Source organism: Chiloscyllium punctatum, chromosome 6, assembly GCF_047496795.1.
Source record: "Chiloscyllium punctatum isolate Juve2018m chromosome 6, sChiPun1.3, whole genome shotgun sequence".
Taxonomy (NCBI): domain Eukaryota; kingdom Metazoa; phylum Chordata; class Chondrichthyes; order Orectolobiformes; family Hemiscylliidae; genus Chiloscyllium; species Chiloscyllium punctatum.
The window spans coordinates 32,701,061-32,721,104 of NC_092744.1; the positions used below are offsets into that span (position 1 = coordinate 32,701,061).

General features: G+C 38.9%; 1 protein-coding gene across 9 annotated transcripts in view; it reads left to right on the forward strand.

The window, feature by feature from the left end:
• Positions 1-20,044, forward strand: part of tnk2b (tyrosine kinase, non-receptor, 2b) — a 260,676-nt gene that overhangs the window by 217,221 nt on the left and 23,411 nt on the right. For 4 of the 9 annotated variants that reach the window (XM_072572323.1, XM_072572316.1, XM_072572317.1 and 1 more), the window contains 3 exons: positions 9,378-9,572; positions 14,533-14,624; positions 16,302-16,421. In XM_072572323.1, the coding sequence (XP_072428424.1) occupies positions 9,378-9,572; positions 14,533-14,624; positions 16,302-16,421 (407 nt within the window). The remainder of the gene's footprint in view (positions 1-9,377; positions 9,573-14,532; positions 14,625-16,301; positions 16,422-20,044) is intronic. The other 5 variants (XM_072572318.1, XM_072572321.1, XM_072572319.1 and 2 more) reach the window with 2 other exon arrangements.

Sequence of the window (20,044 nt, forward strand, 5' to 3'; positions counted from 1 at the left end):
TGGGAGGAAACCCACACAAACCCACGGGGAGAATGTGCAAACTCCACACAGAGAGTCGCCTGAGGCGGGAATTGAACCCGGGTCTCTGGCGCTGTGAGGCAGCAGTGCTAACCACTGTTCCACCGTGCCGCCCACTATAGTTCGGTTTTTCTTTTGGTTTGTAACAAGGTGACATTTCATTGAAGCACAAGCATGCAATGCTGCAGATTTGGTTTTAACAGTAAAACAGAAGTTTACAAAAAGTAGAGAAAAAGCAAACTTTTACATATAACACACTTTTGAAACATGAGATTGAAACCCGTGATAAAATTACGAGCCAATTAATCCCAACAGTATCCTATTAACATTTCTCAAACACCAGGCAGAATTACCTTCTCTCTCACTTAGAGTTGACTGTGCTTCAATTCCAGTTATGAGAATCTGAGCTTATTTGTTGATTTATCATATAACTGAACTTGTCAGCTTCACACAATGCCTTCAGTTCTGTTTAACCAAACATTTCTGATTTAGAAATTTTTTAAGACATTCCTTACCCCTTAAATAATCTCTTTCTTACATCTCTTAAACTACCTCTCTTTCTCAGTCGCAATTGTTTTGCAAATCCAGCTTCAGTCAAGTCTTCTGCAAACTGCTAAACTGTAACCCGAAAACCGCCTTTTTCCAAGTTATGGGTATTTTTCTGAACTAAAAGAAAAAAGGTCAGTCCCTGATATTCTGAACTGAAAACACTGTCTACTCTTTTTCCCTGTTTAAAAACTTCCCTGGTGTATTCAAATTTCCATTGGTCATGAACTCTCACGCTGCTTAAAAAAATAATCCACGTTGCTGCAGAAATATAGAACCATAGAATCCCTATTGTGTCGAACAGGCCATTCGTTCCATCAGGTCCACACCAACCTTCTGAAGAGCATCCCACCCAGACACACCCCATCCCTGTAACCCTGCATTTCCCACAGCTAACACACCACCTCTCCACATCCCTGGACACGACGGGCAATTTAGCACGGCCAGTCCACCTAACCTGCACGTCTTTGGACTGTGGAAGAAAACCAGAGCAAACCCATGTAGGTACGGGTAGTGTATGCAAACTTCACACAGATAAAGTTAAAAATCACACAACACCAGGTTATAGTCCAGCAGGTTTATTTGGAAATACTGGCTTTTGGAGCATTGCTTCTTCTTCAAGTGGTTGTGGAGTATAAACTCATAAGAGACCGAATTTATAGCAAAAGGTTACAATGTCATGCAACTGAAGTGATATATTGAACAAACTTGGATTGTTTAAGTCTTTCACCTTTTAGAATGGGTTGCTGGTTTTGATTCATTAATATCTAAATCCCAGAACTTCTTTTTAAGTCACTTTCTCAAGATAAGGTGTGAGATAATTTAAGTTTTTATAACAGAAGGTGAAATCTCAGCTCAGACAATGCATAAAGGTGTGAGGACAGCGTCTATCTGTATCCTAATCTTGTCAGACAGGTTCTATTAAACCTGTTGGACTCTAACCTGATGTTGTGTGATTGTTCACTTCATTCAGCCCAGTCCAACACCCAGCTCCTCCACATCATGGAGGCTACCATCTACATAGGCACCTGAGGCTGTAATCAAACCTGGGATCCTGGTGCTATGAGGCAGCAGTGCTAACTACTAAGCCACCATGCCCCCCACCCCCGTTATTGTCCGAGGTAAACATTAAGCTCCTTCACTACTACAAAATTCAAAAATCCAAAATAAATGATACTAAAATACATTTAAATGACACATCTTACATCTTATTATTCTTCCTAAGCTATCAAACCTTTCTCTCTCCACATTTAGAAATCTTGCAACGTATTAAAGGATATTCCTGGTCACCTTTCCTTGCTCAGCATCAGGCTTTCTTTGTATTGCGTAGCACCTTAAATTCTTTCTCAATGAAAAGTGCTTCATGATTCCAAATTGATAGGACTGATTACAGATTAAATTGACAGGCTATAACTGTGTATTAGGTTTGTTAAAAGAGAAATAGATAAACAAATGAACCAGGAGTAAGGACTTAAACACCAGTCAGGTCCAATCAAAGCCGTTCACCATTCTGAACTGGAAATATATGTTCATTCCTTCAGTGTCACTGGGTCAGAATCATTGAACTCCACATTTTGGATATTCCTACAATTATTTGAGTCGAGCAGTTCAATAAAACACCTCACCAGTGCCTTTCCAGCACAGCTATGGATGAGCAATAAATATGTTCTTGAACTGGCCTAGCTAGTAAAGTCCATATTTCATGAATACATAAAAATAATTCAAGAGTTTCATGTAACTTTGCATAAATCTGTCCTGAACCAAGTAAAGTCTAAAATTATCTAGCAGTTCTGTTCAGAAACTTCGGTAACTTGGTGACATCTTTTGCTTGCCTTTATCAATGTGTATGAACAGGGAAGGAGAGAGAGTGCACTAAAATAAGGATCCAGTATTTTTGTTCCTAGATGATCAGTCCCAAATAAATATCTTTGTTTTGAAGTCAGAAATCTTTTTTTAAAAATAAGTTCACTTTTCTTGACAAAGCTGGTATGCAAGGTTTTTGTTGTTCTGTTCTGTAATCAATTACCTGACTGATCAAACAAACCATTTTTTTTGGGTGATTAACAATAAGATTCAAAAGCTTCCATAGCTTATAACCTGGTTGAGCGATCACTATTATTTCCAATGTAATTAAAAGGATTAGAAACAAAGGGTTGATAAAAGTCAGTCTATTAGCATATCAGTAGCACAGTCCTACATTGAATAATCAAGAAATTATAACCTAATGGGATACATGGGAAAGTGGCAACTTGGATTCACACTGGCTCAGTGGCAGGAAGGAAAATGTGATGTTGACTTGTGTTTTTATAACTAAAGTATATTTCCATTGGGGCTGTGTTTAGATAAATGTGACTTGTCATGCTGATGTAACCTCTAATGTGATATGTAAGAAGAGGCTTTAATGCAGTTGCTATTTTGCACAGCAAGTGGAATATGGTTTCAGAAATGAATAGCCAGGATTGAGTGGGCTTTTAATAGCTGCTAGAGAGCAGCAGATTTTTTTAAAAAAAAAATAGCAGGGAATCACAAACTTAAGTCTGCAGCATTTTACAAGATGTTAACAGGTAGGTAGGTGTAGTGATTGTAATAAGGTCAGCCAGGTGGACTTCATAGAATATGAGTTCCCTTATTGAGTCTGATCAGGGAACCTAGGTTGAAAGATATAAACAGAAATGTCAGAGGTTGTGTTGACTCTCTGAGCTGTTTCTGAGGAAGCTGGACCAGTGTCAAGTACTATGCACATGTAAATAAACGGTAACTTGGTGACATGATACTGGTGTCTGTGGAGTTATTTCAGTAAGTAGTTATAATGCTGAATTTCCTGTAGCCTACTCGTATGGACATGAAGGAGATTTGAGATGGCATTCATGATTCTTCAAATTTCACAGAAAGAACTCTTGATTGTAACTGAATTGAACCAGAAATCTAAACAATAAGTATTGCAGTTTTGTTAGCAATGATGGGGAAGGACCGCTACAAGCGGATTTACTTCACTTGAAAGCAGAAAAAGACAGATGAGAAATTGTGGAATTTTGGAAGCCTTGAAGACCCACATTGAACCTTCTCCTCATGTTGTTTGTAAACATCAACTTCAACAGTAGAGCTTAGGAAAAGAGGGACAGACAATATCACGAAATTGCTAATGAAACTCAGCAGGTCTGGCAGCATCTGTGGAGAGAAAACAGAGTTCATGTATAGAGTCCAGTATAGACCCTTCATCAGAACTCAGAAAAGAGGGAGAATCTTGATTTGTATGTTACTGTACAAGTTGGTGAATCAAGTTTGGACCACTGAAGGATAATCTCATTAGAGATGGGAAAGTTTTAGGTACAAGGTATACAAACTGGAGCAATCACTTGAGTGAGGCATGTTCAGGAAACTATTGTGAAATAACCAAAATTGTCTAAGTTAAAATGACCGTTTTATATAAAAACAGCGAAAACAAGTCAACTGAGTCAGACGTCAAGAGACATGTATCTCCTGTTTAAATTTGTACTGGTGTAAGAAGTTGCAGCTGTTGGAAGTTAGAAGGTTTCTTGTAACTCCCCAGATTATACAGTCGTATAGCACGGAATCAGACCCTTCAGCTCAATTCGTCCATGCTGATCAAGTTTCCCAAACTAAACTAATCCCATTTGTCTGCGTTGGTTTCATATCCGCCTCAACCTTTCTTATTCATGTACCTCTCCAAATGTCTTTTAAATGTTGTAACTTTATATGCATCTAGCAGTTCAATCAACACAAGAACCACCCTCTGTGTGAAAAAGTTGCCCCTCAGTTCCCTTTTAAATCTTTCTCTTCTCACCTTAAAAACTTGCTCCTAGTTTTGAACTTGTCCACCCTAGGGAAAAGACCTTTTGATATTCTATACCCCTTATCTATAACTCTAATGATTTCATAAACCTCTTGTCACCCCTCAATCTCCTAGGATCTAGTGAACATAGCCCCATCTTATTCAGCCTAGCTTTATAACTCAAACTAAGATTAGAGTGGTGCTGGAAAAGCACAGCAGGTTAGGTAGCATCCAAGGAGCAGGAATGAGGGTTTTCTGATGAAAGGCTCCTGCCCAAAACATCTATTTTCCTGGTCTTCGGATGCTGCCTGACCTGCTGTGCTTTTCCAGCACCACTCTAATCTTGACTCTGATCTCCAGCATCTGCAGTCCACACTTTTGCCTTATAACTCAAGCCCTTCATTCTCAGCAACATCCTGATAAAGCTTTTCTGAATTCTCTCCAATTTAATAATATCCTCCTATAGTAAGCGACCTGTACTGTACACAGTACTCTGAAAGTGGTCTCACCAATGTCCTCTACAGCCTCAACATAATATTCCAACTCCTATATTCAATGGTCTAAGCAATCAAGGCAAGTGTGCAAAATGGTTTCTTACCCTGTCTATCTGCAGTGCAGCTTTAAAAGAATTATGTACCTGAACCCGTAGGAGTCTCAGTTTGACAACACTACCCAGGGCCTACCATTAACTGTATAAGTCCTGCCTTTTTTTGTTTTACCAAAATGTAACATCATCCATTTATCCAAATTAAACTCCACCTGCTGCTCCTCAGTCCAATGGTCCAATTGATCGAGATCCCTTTGTAATTTTAGATAATTCTTCGCTGTCGACTATACAACCAGTTTTGGTGTCATCTGCAAACTTACTAACCATGCATCTTAAATTCTCATCCAAATTCGTTATATAAATGACAGACAAAAGTGGACCCAACACCGATCCCTGCGGAACATCGCTGGTCATAAGCCTTCAGTCTGAACAACCAACTAACCAACTTCCACCACCACTGTCTGTCCCGTACTGTCAAGCCAATTTTGTACCCAATTGGCAAGTTCTCTCTGAATTCCGTGTGAGCTAATTTACAAATTAGTCTACCTTGTCAAAGACTTTACTGAAGTCCATGTGGACAACATCTACCACTTTGTGCTCATCAATCTTTTTGGTTATGTCCTCAAGAAACCTCAACCAAGTTTGTGAGACATGATTTCCCACATACAAAGCCAAGTTGACTATCACTAATCAATCCTTGCCTCTCCACATGCATTAATTCCTATCTTTCAGAAACCCTCCAACAACTAACCCACCATCAATGTTAAATTCAGGTCTGTAGTTCCTAGGCTTCTCCTGACAGCCTTTCTTAAATAAAGGTATAACATTAGCCACCTTCCAGTCCTACAGCACCTCACCTATGGCTGTAGATCATACAAATATCTCTGCTAACAGCCCCACAATTTCTTCCCTAACTTCCCACAACATTCTGGGATAGCTTACTTAGGACCCAGAGATTTATCCACCTCCTGCACTTCCTCTTCTATAATGTGGACTGTTTTCAAAACATCAATATTTGTTTTCCTGGGTTCCCTAGCCTCTATTCTTTCTCCAAAATAAAAACTGACGCAAAGTATTAGCTTAGTAAAATTCCCATCTCCTGTGATTCCACACATAGATAACTTCATTGATTTTTAAGGGGTTCTATTTTCTCCCTAGTTGCTGTTTTTTTCTTAATGTGTTGGTCAAATTGTTTTAGATTATTCTTAACCTTATCTGCCAAGGCTATCTCCTATCCCTTTTTTACCCTCTTCACTTGCCTCCTCAGAGTGCTCTACACCCTTTATACTTTTCAAGAGATTAACTTGAACCAGTTTTTTTTTAGATTAGATTAGATTACTTACAGTGTGGAAACAGGTCCTTCGCCCCAACAAGTCCACACCGCCCCGCCGAAGTGCAACCCACCCATACCCCTACATCTACCCCTTACCTAACACTATGGGCAATTTAGCATGGCCAATTCACCTGATCTGCACATCTTTGGACTGTGGGAGGAAACCGGAGCACCCGGAGGAAACCCACGCAGACACGGGGAGAATGTGCAAACTCTACACAGTCAGTCGCCTGAGGTGGGAATTGAACCCAGGTCTCTGGCGCTGTGAGGCAGCAGTGCTAACCACTGTGCCACCGTGCCGCCCAAGTTGTCTACCTAATATGTCCCTTATTTTTGACCATCGGAAAGATGATGGAGTCCTACTCCGGAATACACACATCATACTTTGCTAGTTCCTTCACATAGAAAATAACAGTAGATCAGTAACAGCAAGGAGTGCAAGGTTAGTCTCTTGCTGTACCTCTTTAGCACCCACTCATTCTCTGTCTCTCTACAACCAGGCGCCCCATCCCTCTTCCCCATAGTTCTTCCTCCTTCTCTCTTTCTCTTTCCTTTTCAATGTTATGATCCCAGCTGATGTTAATACTGAACAGATCTTAAAAAAGAATTAACGCTATGATCTTTCTTTCACTGAAACAGAAGTGCACAATCCTGTCGCTTGGTGTTAGCAATATAACAAAAAGGTCTATTGCGCAAATACCATGAAAATAAAATACTATAAGCAAGGCTATTTACAAAAGCACAATTTGAAAAGTTTCTAAACACAATAAAGTAAAATCCTATCTATTCCCAACACTTGATACAAGTTTGCTTGATACAAGACAGACATCACTTCTCTGTTACATTTATGGGTGTGATTTGACAGCTTCTTAAAATTCCTTGTTATGAGAGTTTGATAGCTTTTTCCTTGATTATTCACATAACTGAACTTAAGTTTTCGTAGCTTCAAATAACTGATTTGGGTTTATAACTAAACTTTTTGATTTGGAATTTTGAACTGTACTGAGGTAATTGATATCTTAACCTTTTTTAGTTCATTCACAGGATGTGGGCAGCATTTATTGCCCATGCATAATTAGTTAAGAGTCAAACATATTGCTGTGGGTCTGGAGTCTCATATAGGCCAGACCAGGTAAGGATGGCAGATTTCTTTCCCTAAAGAATGTTAGTGAAACAGATAGGTTTTTCCTACAATGATTAAATGGTCATCACTAGATTCCAGATTTTGTTTTAATACAACTCAACTTCTGTTATCTGCTATTGCAGGATTCAAACCTGGAGCATTAGTTGGGTTTCTGGATTAATAATCTGTTGATAACTAAACCATTGTCTCCTGTTGTTCTGAATTAGCTCCTTTCTCTGGATTAAACTGATCTTGCATCTAACCTGAAACAAGTTTCTACAAACTTCAACCAAATCCTTCCCAATTGGTGTTTTAATTCCTAGTTCTTCTAAACCAAATGAAAGCACATACATTTTCAATGTTTACTCTTTTTGATCATGAATCTCTGTGTGAGGGGAAAAAACATCACACAGGAGTTGCTCTCTCGTATATACTGATAGAAAAGTTATGGTTCTAGAAAGACTAATAAGTTTAATCATTAACCTAGTCATACACAGACCAAAACCTATGTGCCACCCATCCAAAATGCAAATTCTAAATGATACATAATCAGACATTACTTCACAGTGATGGTGGGGCAAATTGGAGAAACATCCACAGACCAAGAAACCAGGAATATACACATTTTGCTACTGGTGAGAATACAAGACAAATAGCCATGGTCTCATATTCAACACTCTCAAAGCACGGACACTGAGAACTTTTAGCCTGTGTATGCTTTTTTCCTTTTTTGTAATAGCTACCGACTCCTTATCAATTCTTATGTGTTTGTGTGCATTTGATGAGTTTTATTGTTTTTCTCGGGGTTAGTTGGGAATAAAATTCCTCTTTACAAGAAAATCTTTACTTGGCTTGTTAAATTGACATAGTGAACTGTGCTTTAATTGAAGAGTGACACGGCTGCATACTTAAAAGATGTTTTAGCCAACCAAGGGGGTTGGGAGGGTGGAGTTTAAAAGAGAGGAGCCAGTTGACCCCACTTTACATGGTCATAACACCATCAAAGATGCAGCTGCTTCTACAAAAGCATTTGGCATACCAATCATCCAAGATGGCATCCTCTACAAAGGGATTCGAGTCATTATCCACAAAAAGATGATAAAGGAGGTGCTGTAGCTCATTCATAAAAGTTATCAGGAATTGAATTCTGTCTGAGGAAGGCAAGGATGGCCAAACATGCATAAATAAAATTTATGACCACACTTGCGTTTGAGGAGATGAAAGGAGATTTAATTGAGGTATATAAAACGCTTGGAGGCTGAGGTAGAATAAATAAGAATGTTGTATTTCTTTAGTGGAGAGGTTAATGACCAGTGAACTTAGACGTAGAGTAATTGGCAGAAGTATTAGAGGGATTTTTTTCCCCACTCCGAGCATAGTCATGAATTCACTAACTGTGAGGATGGTGAATTAAAACTGTCCTTGCATATACAAATGGGATGTACTCTTGAAGTTCTGTCATCTGTAAGGCTACAGGCCAAGACCTAGAATTTGAGATTGCGTTGGGTAACGATGACTACATGGCCACATTCTTTGTGCCATCGATTTTTCAATGTTTTGATGAAAATCAGTCAATGTCACTACCTGATCTCCAAGTCAACCAATTACATATAGAGGGAAAAGAGACCTTTAACAAAGTTTCAGTTCCTATTACAATTTGTAAGTCACATTTAAATCTCTCAAAATACAACCAAATGGAGTATGAGATGTGCATTCATAAAATGAGCATTTCAATATTTATCAATAAGTCAAAACTTATCACCTCATTTAGTGTTTTGAAGCAGATGTTTTCTTACATCAGTAGAGTATTTTGGTTCAGTGCCAATGACTACTGATTATGGCACACACAAGTACAAATGTGGGAATATGTTTGCTATTGCTTACAAATAAAACAAATACTAATTAGCCTGATTTTATAAATATAAGACTACTGACATAGTAGGCCATTCGCTGTCTAAGTAGTCATCATTTCCAAGACTTAGAACTTTAATCACCATTTTTACCTCCCTTTTTGCAGGGCTGAAAATTATTGGTGGAGAGGTCAGAACAAGCGCACACTGAAGGTGGGACAGTTCCCACGAAACACAGTGACATCCGTCGCAGGCCTTTCAGCCCATGACATCAGCCATCCGCTCAAGAACAGCTTTATTCATACGGGGCATGGAGACACCAAACTTGAGCACTGCTGGGGCTTTCCTGACAAAATAGATGAGTACGTAGGAGTTTGCCTATATGTGGGAAAACAGCTTACTTCATAGAACTGTAGAACTACTTAAGAATTACCGTGCTTAAAAGTAATCATTTTACTTCTACTTTAATTTCTACTGAGAGAGGCTGTCTCTATAGGCACGGCAAACATTTGCCATGTTTGTAGGTTAATTGTATTGTTGTAGTCAGTCCATATTTGATAATTAAATTACAGACTTCCATTATTATCTACAATAATAACTTCCATTTCTACTCTTTCTTTCTTCCTGTCCTTGATTCTTTCTCCCACTCTTACTTTCTGTCTGAGGCAGTGACTACTGCCAATTTGCAGTGTTGACAGCATCTAGTATTTTTAGATTTTTTTAGATTAGATTAGATTCCCTACAGTGTGGAAACAGGCCCTTCAGCCCAACGAGTCCCCACCGACCCTCCAAAGAGTAACCCACCCAGACCCATTTCCCTCTGACTAATGCACCTTACATTATGGGCAATTTAGGATGGCCAATTCACCTGACCTGCACATCTTTGAACTGTGGGAGGAAACCCACGCAGACACTGGGAGAATGTACAAACTCCACACAGTCAGGCATCTGAGGCTGGAATTGAACCTGGGACCCTGGTGCTGTGAGGCAACAGTGCTAACCACTGAGCCGTCCTAAATGCGATGGCTCCACTGGGGCTTGAACCCAGGAACCTCTGCATGTAAAGCAGATGTGATAACCACTACATTATAGAACTGGCAATAAACTGCTGATGTCCAAGTTCATAAATGAATAATCAATAAGTTCAGCAAGCACTTGACCAAGGGCAGTTAATAATCAAGTGACATCCTGTCTTCATAAATATGTACGTGTGTGCTTTCAGTTTTATTGATGATCAACAGGAGAAACTTTGTTGTTGAATTCTTTGTCTTTCCACGTACACTGGCAAATTGTGGGGGGACTACCCTTCCTTACAGACCTATGTTTAAAATATCAATTTTTTTCCATGTTGACAATCCGTGACCAACATTATACCTTGCTTTATTATACTTGAAACTGAAGTCTGTCATGACAATTATCTAGAATTTTTTTTTTCAGTTAGTGAAACAAATGAATCCTTATGTGTAAGGGGCTGGAGAGAAGAACAGTGCTGTCAGATTGGTTGATTGCGATTCAAGCATACAAAGTGGGATTTGATTGACTTGAAAGTTATTGGATTCACACTCCAATTATATTTACATAGTCTGAATGATAGTCAGGTTCAGTATTTTTTTTCTTTCAGTATTTTCCTTTCTGGAGTTTCTCTTCTTGGAGTTGATATTTTACATATGCTAGTGGTAAAACTACATGGAGAAAAATGAATGAAGCTGATGGTTACATAGGATGAACAACTTTATAGTACCATTAAGAAAATACACTGTACAGGAACACTATAAAATGAAGAATGGCCATAAACCATACAATGCAATGTTGTAGTAAATAACCAAAATCTCGGTCAAAGTAGTACATTTTAAGATGTCTTGAAGGAAGAAAATGAAGTAAGGGATCAGAGTTGTAGAAAGAGGCAGGGTTGCAAATAGATTGGTTTAATGTCAATTTTGTCAGGGAGAGGGATAAAGTTGGTCACAAGGGAGCAGGAGTTTGGAATAGTGACTGGAAACAATGGCTTCGGTTTTCCCAATATTTAATGGAGGGAATTTCTACTCGTCTGGTGTTAAACATCCAATAATGCAGCAAAAGCAATGGGGTTGAACATGGTAATGGTGGTGGAAATATACATAGTTCTTTAAAAGTTGTATCACAGGTAGACAGGTTGGATAAGAAGGCTTTTAGCATTCTTGCCTTCATTGGTCAGAGCATTGAGTATAGGAGTTGGGACAACATGTTGCTTGCCCAGGACATTGAGGCCATTTTTAGAAAGCTGTGTATAATTCTGTTCACTCTCAAATGGAAAGGGTGTTGTTGAATTGGAGGGGGTGCAGAGGAGATTTACCAAGATGTTGCTAGCCTGGAGGGTTTGGGGTACAGGGAGAGGCTGGATAGACTGGGACTTTTTTCACTGGGGCTAAGAGTGACCTGGTAGCGATTTATAAATCACGAGGGACGTGGATAAGGTGAATAGCAAAGGTTTTTTCCCTAGTGTTGGGGATTTCAAAACTAGGAGAAAGATTTTAAAGGACCTGAGGATAATTTTTTTTTCCACACAGCGTGGTTCATATGTGGAATAACCTGCCAAAGGAGTGGTAGATGCAGATACAATTACAACATTTAAAATACATTTGGACAGATACATGAATTACAAAGGTTTAGAGAGAAATGGTCCAAACACAGGCAAATGGGACTTACTTTGGTTAGGTCAGTATAGTTGAGTTGGACCAAAGGGTCTGTTTCCATGCTATATGATTCTGACTATGACTCAGAAATGGATGTCATCGATGTATGTAATGCTGTGTTTCCAGATGACATCGTTGAGAGACATTGTGGATGAGAAATAGGAGGGAACTAAGGATATATTATTAGGGAGCGCCAAAGGTAACAGTATGGGTACAGGAAGAGAAACCATTTCAGGTCAGACATAAAAGCAAAATACCATGCTGGAGATCTGAATTCTGAAGAAGAGTCATTGGACTTGAAATGTGAACTGTGTTTCAACACACATGCTGTCAGACCTAATTAATTTCTCCAGCTCTTTGTTTTTATACCAGATTTTCAGCATATTCAGTGTTGCTGTATTAGATAATAACCAGATCAGGTGCGAATACCACCCCAGCTGGATGACAGTAGAGAGAATTTGGAAGAGAATGATGTTATCAACCATGTCAAAGGCTGCAGACATTGAGAAGAAAGTAAAAGGAATGTTAACCTTTGTTGCAGTCACATAGCAGTTGTGTCTTTGGTAATATCTGTTTCACTTTTGTGGCAGGGTCAAAAAGTGGATTGGAAGGGTACAAACGTGGAATTCTGGAAATGATGGGAATGGATTTCAGAGGCCAAAATAAATTCAAGGCCTTTGAAGAGCAGAGGGAGGTTGGAGTTGAGCCTGAAGTTTACAAGGATGGTTAGGTAAAGGGTTGACTTTTGATGCTGGGGGGTGGTTAAAGGCAGATTTGAATAAGAACATGACCATCTCAAGGGAAAAGAAACATTGACAAAATTAGTTAACATAGGCATCAAGAGGAGACATTGGTTGGTTAATAGTTTGATGGCAATATTGCAGAAGTTGGATCTCATGAATATGATTAGCTTGGATACAGCATGAAGGGAATTTTGGAGGAAGTCTGGCCAGATGGGCGTATGAAAAGAAGGATCATGGCAGAATTAGCTGATGTCTTTGTGACAATGAAATCAATCAGTTCCTAATATTGCAGATGAAAGTGTATGAGACAGGGAGGAGTTGTCTTAAGAAGATAATTTTCCGTTTAAAAAGAAAGCTTGCCATTCCTTTATGATATTGGAATGTATAGTGATTTTAACAGATTAGAGCAGGACCTATTGTCACAGTGGATGGTTGAATTAGTTCTATGTCATTTTCTTCTCAGTCTGCAAGATATGTGGTTCAGGGGATTGATTAACACAGTTTGCTAGCCAGCTGGTTTGCAGTGTGGGTTCAAATCCAGCATTGGCTGAGGTTATGATGAAGGACTGTCCTCCTCAACAACTTTTGTTGCCTGAGGTGTAGAGACCTTCAGGTTAAACTACTACTAGCTGTGTTTCTGTAATGAGTGAGCAGCCCCATGGTCCTCTAGGACTGTGGTGATTTCACCTTTATTATGTGATTCAAAAAAGAGCTCCATGATATGCTTGCCTTTTCTGTTAGTACAAGCACAGAAAAACACAATCCACACATTCTTTTTACTAGCTGTACATAAACATTACTGATTCGTTTAGCTGCAGAATCACTAGCTTGTTTTTATTTCTTGATTTCAGTAAAAAACAAAATTAAATAGAAAAATCCCTGACTCTGTAATACTGGATATCCTATTTTCTGTATATATGATTAGATTAGATTACTTACAGTATGGAAACAGGTCCTTTGGCCCAACAAGTCCACACCGACGCTCCAAAGAGCAACCCACCCAGATTTACCCCTTCACCTAACACTATGGGCAATTTAGCATTTTTGGACTGTGGGAGGAAACCCACACAGACACTGGGAGAATGTGCAAACTCCACACAGACAGATGCCCGAGGTGGGAATTGAACCCGGGTCTCTGGCGCTGTGAGGCAGCAGTGATTAGATTAGATTACATTACATTACATTACAGCGTGGAAACAGGCCCTTTGGCCCAACAAGTCCACACCGACCCGCCGAAGCGCAACCCACCCATGCCCCTACATTTACCCCTTACCTAACACTACGGGCAATTTAGCATGGCCAATTCACCTGACCTGCACATCTTTGGACTGTGGGAGGAAACCGGAGCACCCGGAGGAAACCCACACAGACACGGGGAGAACGTGCAAACTCCACACAGTCAGTTGCCTGAGGTGGGAATTGAACCCGGGTCTCAGGCGCTGTGAGGCAGCAGTGCTAACCACTGTGCCACCATGACGCCCCATGGAGTGACAAGTTGGATGACGATGGTCTCTTTCAGTCCTGCACATTTCTGTGTTTCTACTTTGTGCCACTGTGCTCTATTACATTGTAGGGATACTTTTCCATTGTGTTTTTTTTCTTGTGGCTGCAATCTGAGATGAACACTTAAACATGTCTCTAGGTATACCTGCCTAAATACTGTGAAAGCCTTGCAGCAGTTGCTTATTAATACCAAAATTACCATTTGCTGATTTAATCCACACTGTGATAGTGTTGGACTTTGACAAGAAAAGAATCTGTAAAATAAACAAATATATTCCTAAAATCCAGAGCCATGTAAACGTTTGCTTCTAAATCAGTTGTGTTCTGTTACAAAACAGCTGCTTTGATTCCCAAGGATTTATCAATCAGCCTCATTTTATTATGACTGGTTTGTCTTGTCACAGATTGTACCTTGGTAATCCCATGGATCCTCCAGATATCCTTGGACTTGACATAAAACCAACCAGGCCGACCCAGCTACCAGGAAGATCTAAAAGTAAGAACTCCAAGTCAAAAAACAATCCGATCTCATGCTTTATAGAAATTTTTGCTCAATGTAAAGTTTTAACTGCAACTAATGCAGATTATGGAAAAATGCCAATCTATTCCTAAACTCAGTAACATTAAGGTAGCAGTTTAGTAAATGCCGTCTTAGCAATGTTACATTAAAATTTAAGCACTCTCACCAGCTCTTCTGTTTTAGACCTTTTTGTGTACCATTATTTTACATTAGAGATCACACCATAGAGTCTGTTGAATTACACTCTGAAATGACAGTCCTTGATGTATGCGCACTGAGGTTTTTCAACTTTGCTATGCTAAGGGATTGAAAAGATTTTTTTTAATATAATTATATTATTGAGAAACTTGGAATGAAGAGCCATGATCTAGAGTCTTGGAAATCTCTGAGATCAAAAAACGTTGCGGAGTTGCTCACGAATAGGGCCATATTTAGCATCAGTACACTGAATCCATTCTATTTTTTTTAATTAAGGTGGTGTTGATACTGAAGAAATAGATTTATAAAGTTTCTGTGACCTCCAACACAATATTTGATCTTGTTTACTTAAATCATTGGAAAGGTAACAGTACTTAAAATGGAAGTACTAATTACAGAAAATTCCGTTCTAAAAGTTAGCAATCGTGTAAAAATTACTTTGTATATTAGTCTTCAACAATAATTTTATCCATTAACAATATTTTTGAATACTTTTATTACCACTGTAGATGTTATATATTTTGTTCTTTCAAAATTGGGTGTTGGGTATTGAAGTATAAAGTTGTTTGACAGTTACCGGACTCTCTTTTTTTTGTAATTTTCTGTGCTTTATTTTAAATCTCTTATTTGCTTTTTGAGCATAATAACTTTGAGAAAACTGACAGATTTTACTCAATGTAGTGTGAGAACTAAATTGGTGACTGTGTGACAGATGACGTAGTCCCTGTAATTAATGAGACAGCAAATGTTGCCTGTAAACATTTAAGCGAGCACACTGCTCCTTAAAAATTAGTGAGAGTTGAAAAAGAGGTCAGGCTCCCATTCTCAGTCACAAGAGATAACTTGTTTATATAAACTATCATTCTCTGTGATCTGCCTAAAAGATGACTGTGCTCACAAAAGTAGTTGATGCGTGTGGAAGATGAACAGAGTTCCAAGTTGAGGTCTGGACGCTATATCACTTTATTAATTACTATCAAATCCATTAAACTGTCACTATCGTGTCTCTGGGTGTGTGTGTGTGAGTGTGTGTGTGTGTGTGTGTTTGGGTATTTTTGTGTATTTTTAAGCCACATAGCCAAAGAAATTTGAGTCATGTATTGCTACGACTGGTGGCTATGTTTCTGCAACAGAAGTAGAGTTGGATTGCTGAATGGTGTGTGCACGACATCTTAGCCATCAACTAGTATCCTGTTGAAAGAAGTGTGCTTGATAAAAGTAAGAATGCTGTTACAGTTCATTAAATATGAATTTGCAGCCTTCAGTTAGGAAGCTAATGTTGAAAAGGCTCACATGACGCAGATTACTGCCAATCCTTTCTCTATAAATGTTCAACTGATGGTTCTTTAAGGTTAAATGATGTGTGCTCTGCATGTTGTTTATTGATGTCTGTGGTGTGATTGAGCTAATGACTTTGGCCTTTTCTTCCTGTGCTGCCTCTTTTAACATTTTCAGAGGAGCCTCCTCCACGTCCTCCTCAACCGAACATCTTTGGCAAGAGTAAGTTACGACGTTTTCTCCAGTATAAAAGGTGTTCCTGCCCACTCTGTTCCATTTTAGCCCCCATTTTCAAAGGTATTTTGTGATGTATCACTACTCTTGAGGCATGGATTTGCTGTGTGGTGGGAGATTGCACAGAACTGAGATTGAGACACTCTGTTTTGAACACTGAATACTGTGGAGTTCATTTATCACTAAATTAAATTTCTAACTCAGTCTGCCTATTTCATTGTGTTGTAAATGTGAGAAATGGAATGGAACATTTGCAATAGTGAGGCAATCATATCATTTCATATGCAGACTGCTATATTCCAATTATATTCTAACTCAACTTTAGGGCGGCACGGTGGCACAGTGGTAAGCACTGCTGCCTCTCAGTGCCAGAGACCCGGGTTCAATTCCCGCCTCAGGCGACTGTCTGTGTGGAGTTTGCACATTCTCCCCGTGTCTGCGTGGGTTTGCTCCGGTTTCCTCCCACAGTCCAAAGATGTGCAGGTCAGGTGAATTGGCCATGCTAAATGTAGGGGCATGGGTGGGTTGCGCTTCGATGGGGCGGTGTGGACTTGTTGGGCCGAAGGGCCTGTTTCCACACTAAAAGTAATCTAATCTAAAAAAAAACTGCTAAGTTCTTTAGGAATTCTTTGGCAGTCACTGGTAAGTTGTGCATTATAGACCATATTACAATTTTGTTGATATATCACCACTCTTAATTCATTGCATACTTATTAATTATTTCTCACTTCTATTTGCCCCAGCACCTCATTCTGAACTGTTGTTACTGTCGTATGATAGAGGTTTCTTAATTTGGTGCTTATGATACGGGAATGTGTGGAAATGTTTGTGTCCCCTGTAACTGGAAAATGCACACCAGTACTTTCTATGGATATTGAAAGTCACTGTAACAGATTAATTGACATTTTTGTTACTTGTGTACAAATTCCCCAGCCTATTTACCTACATTCCACCAATGTCCACACTTAAAAGTACATCATGGAGGAATGGTTTGGGACTTCTAGAATATAAGAAAGGCAGAATATAAATACATATGCTTTTATTATAATTCTCATTAGAACTTTCAAAAAAGTGTGGGCAGAGACCATCCAATCCAAGAATTCCTTTCCATTGAAACATGGTGCAACAATGTGCACAGTGCACCCACAAGCCTATTCATGGAGTGCTGTAATGGAGGCAAAATAAAATCTGAGATGAGCTTGACAGAAATTCTGGAAATGTCCCTATCAGACATGCTGTGGTCATGAAACAAAACCTTCACAATATCTTGTGAACAAAACTAAACCCAACTAACACAAAATATGTTATGTATTTATCATACAGAATGTGTTGTATGAGAGTGGATTAGGTACTTACCTTTCACCTGATCAAGCTAGTAGATCTGTCTATTAGCTGCAAAGGCTCTATGTGAAATAAATTTGATGAGTTTTAAACGATTAGATAGGCTTAACAAAACTGCACCTAATTTAGTCTTAATCAAGAATAGCATGTGCTTCTGAGGTTGGAATTTGCTAAGGGGTGAATTTCCTGACTTTAAATTGTTTGATGTTATAACTATATCAAAGTGTTTATGGCAAGAGCATATTGTATCCTTAAGAATGGAAAACCTTTTTACATAGAAACAAGAATAGGCCATTTGGCACTTGGAGCCCGCTGAAAGGTGGATCAATCAGATTGAACTCAAAAATGCCTCAAACCTGGTTCTGCTCATTTCTATCTGTGACATCTCATCTCATGTTATCTCGTGTTATCACCTGTGGTATTAAACAATGTGGCTTTCAATTTATTTGCGCCACCATTGTAATCCCAGTTTGTAATCTCAAATGGTTCCTGAGTGTCTCAATTGTGGGAAGTGTCTGTGCAGATTTTTTTCTCAGTTGTACTAACCATCTTCTGTCATTTCCTGTGTGCTGTGTGTGTGTGTGTTATCTTGTATCTTAAAGAAAACTGACACAATTAACTGACCATTTAATTTGCAGTATCGCTGTTCATATCACTTTGTTTACCTTTAATTGCATTCTACAATGATCACCCATTGCAGTTTTGTTCCTGAGCTCTCCAGTATTTAGTATTTGCTCTAAGAAACAGACAAGAAAAAGTAAATAAAGATACTCAGATGTTAATAGTTTAAATTTGATATAAGAAAGAAAAACATGTTTTTCACCTTTTTTTTCCCTGATTAGATTGACTGTTTGAATTTTTTATTTTAAATAAAGTTCAACATTTAATGAGGTGTTATATCATATTTAGAATGGTTTAATGTTTGCATTTTTCTTTAAACTTATTGATTCCAACTTATTTAAAGATTCTACTCCCAGAGATCCATTTTGGGTAATTTCTGTTCTGGGATTTGAATATTTTTTGACTGTGGAATGAATTTTAAGGCATACCTTGTTCCTTCCATCCCCAGTGACTGAAAGTTGATTGTGAAACCAGGCAGAAATGGTCAGCTGCAGTGTTGCCACTTTATATTCAGTGGGCCATTAATGGCTCAAGCTGAGACTTCTATTTCCATCTGGGGAGGAAGTTACATCTTAGAAAACTGACATCTATTCTCCAGCCAGAAGCTCTGTTTTCCTATCAGTGCCACGTTCAAATGGTTGCCACTGCTGGCACCATAGGCAGTCCACAAAGAAGAGAAGCAAGTAGAGGTCAGCCTCTGTTTAGTCTTGTGTGTGTTTGAGAGGTCAGGAGGGCTAGAGGATTACAGAGGAAAGTACAACCTCTAATGGGTTTGGGGGTCAGCCTCTGGAAAGCAAAAATGTCTACCAAAGGACATTCTTGACATTAGCCTGCAAGGTTAAAGCTGTCAGTCCACCTGTTTTGTTTGAGCCTCACCCTTCCACAGTTAAAATGGCATAATGAATCACTTAAGTGTCCAAGAGTTAGACTCTTGAGGGTCTCAGTTTGCCCAAGCATAGGTGATTGCAAAGCCACCTGCTACATTGCACAAATCTGACAGCCCCTCCCCATATTTTGAAATCTGCTGATGGGGAAATATAAAGCAGAATAGTCCGTAGGAGACATTTGTTGTGAATAAGTTCCCACATAGCTCATCTATTGTCAACCTGTACAGATATGGTAAATACATTAGTCAATTTGATTTGCAGAAAATAATTTCCAGTGTTGCAGTATCTTATCTGATGTTCGTCTTTAGTTTATTAACTGGCACCTCGTGTTTACTAGCTGTAAAATAGAAGTTAAATAAGCTGAGGCTTCACTGATTCATTATGCTTAACAAAAAATATGCTGAGTACAGATTTAATCTGGAAGATGCATTATTTTTGTTACTCATGGGAATGCAACCTGACAAATCCATAAACAGCCTACACTATGGAAATATTGTCATCAGTATGCTCCAACTCCCTTTGAAAATGTTTCTACCTGCTGTCTGAAATAAGAAATGTGATTTCACTGGGCTGAAGATCTTTTCAAATGTGTACCTGTAATGCTCACTAAAGCACCAAGAGCTTAATGTAAAAATGTTAATTATTGAGTGAGATTTGTAGCACTGCCATCTTAGCGTCAAATGATTGAGACTTCAGTCGGAATTTCAGGACTTGAAAGCATAATGTCTCATTGTGGTATTGTGGGAATGCCAAAATGTTAGAGCTGTAGTCTTAGCTTTCAGATGAAAAGTCAAAGCATGGTCTCCTCTGTCCATTTGAGTGGATATGTTGAGATGG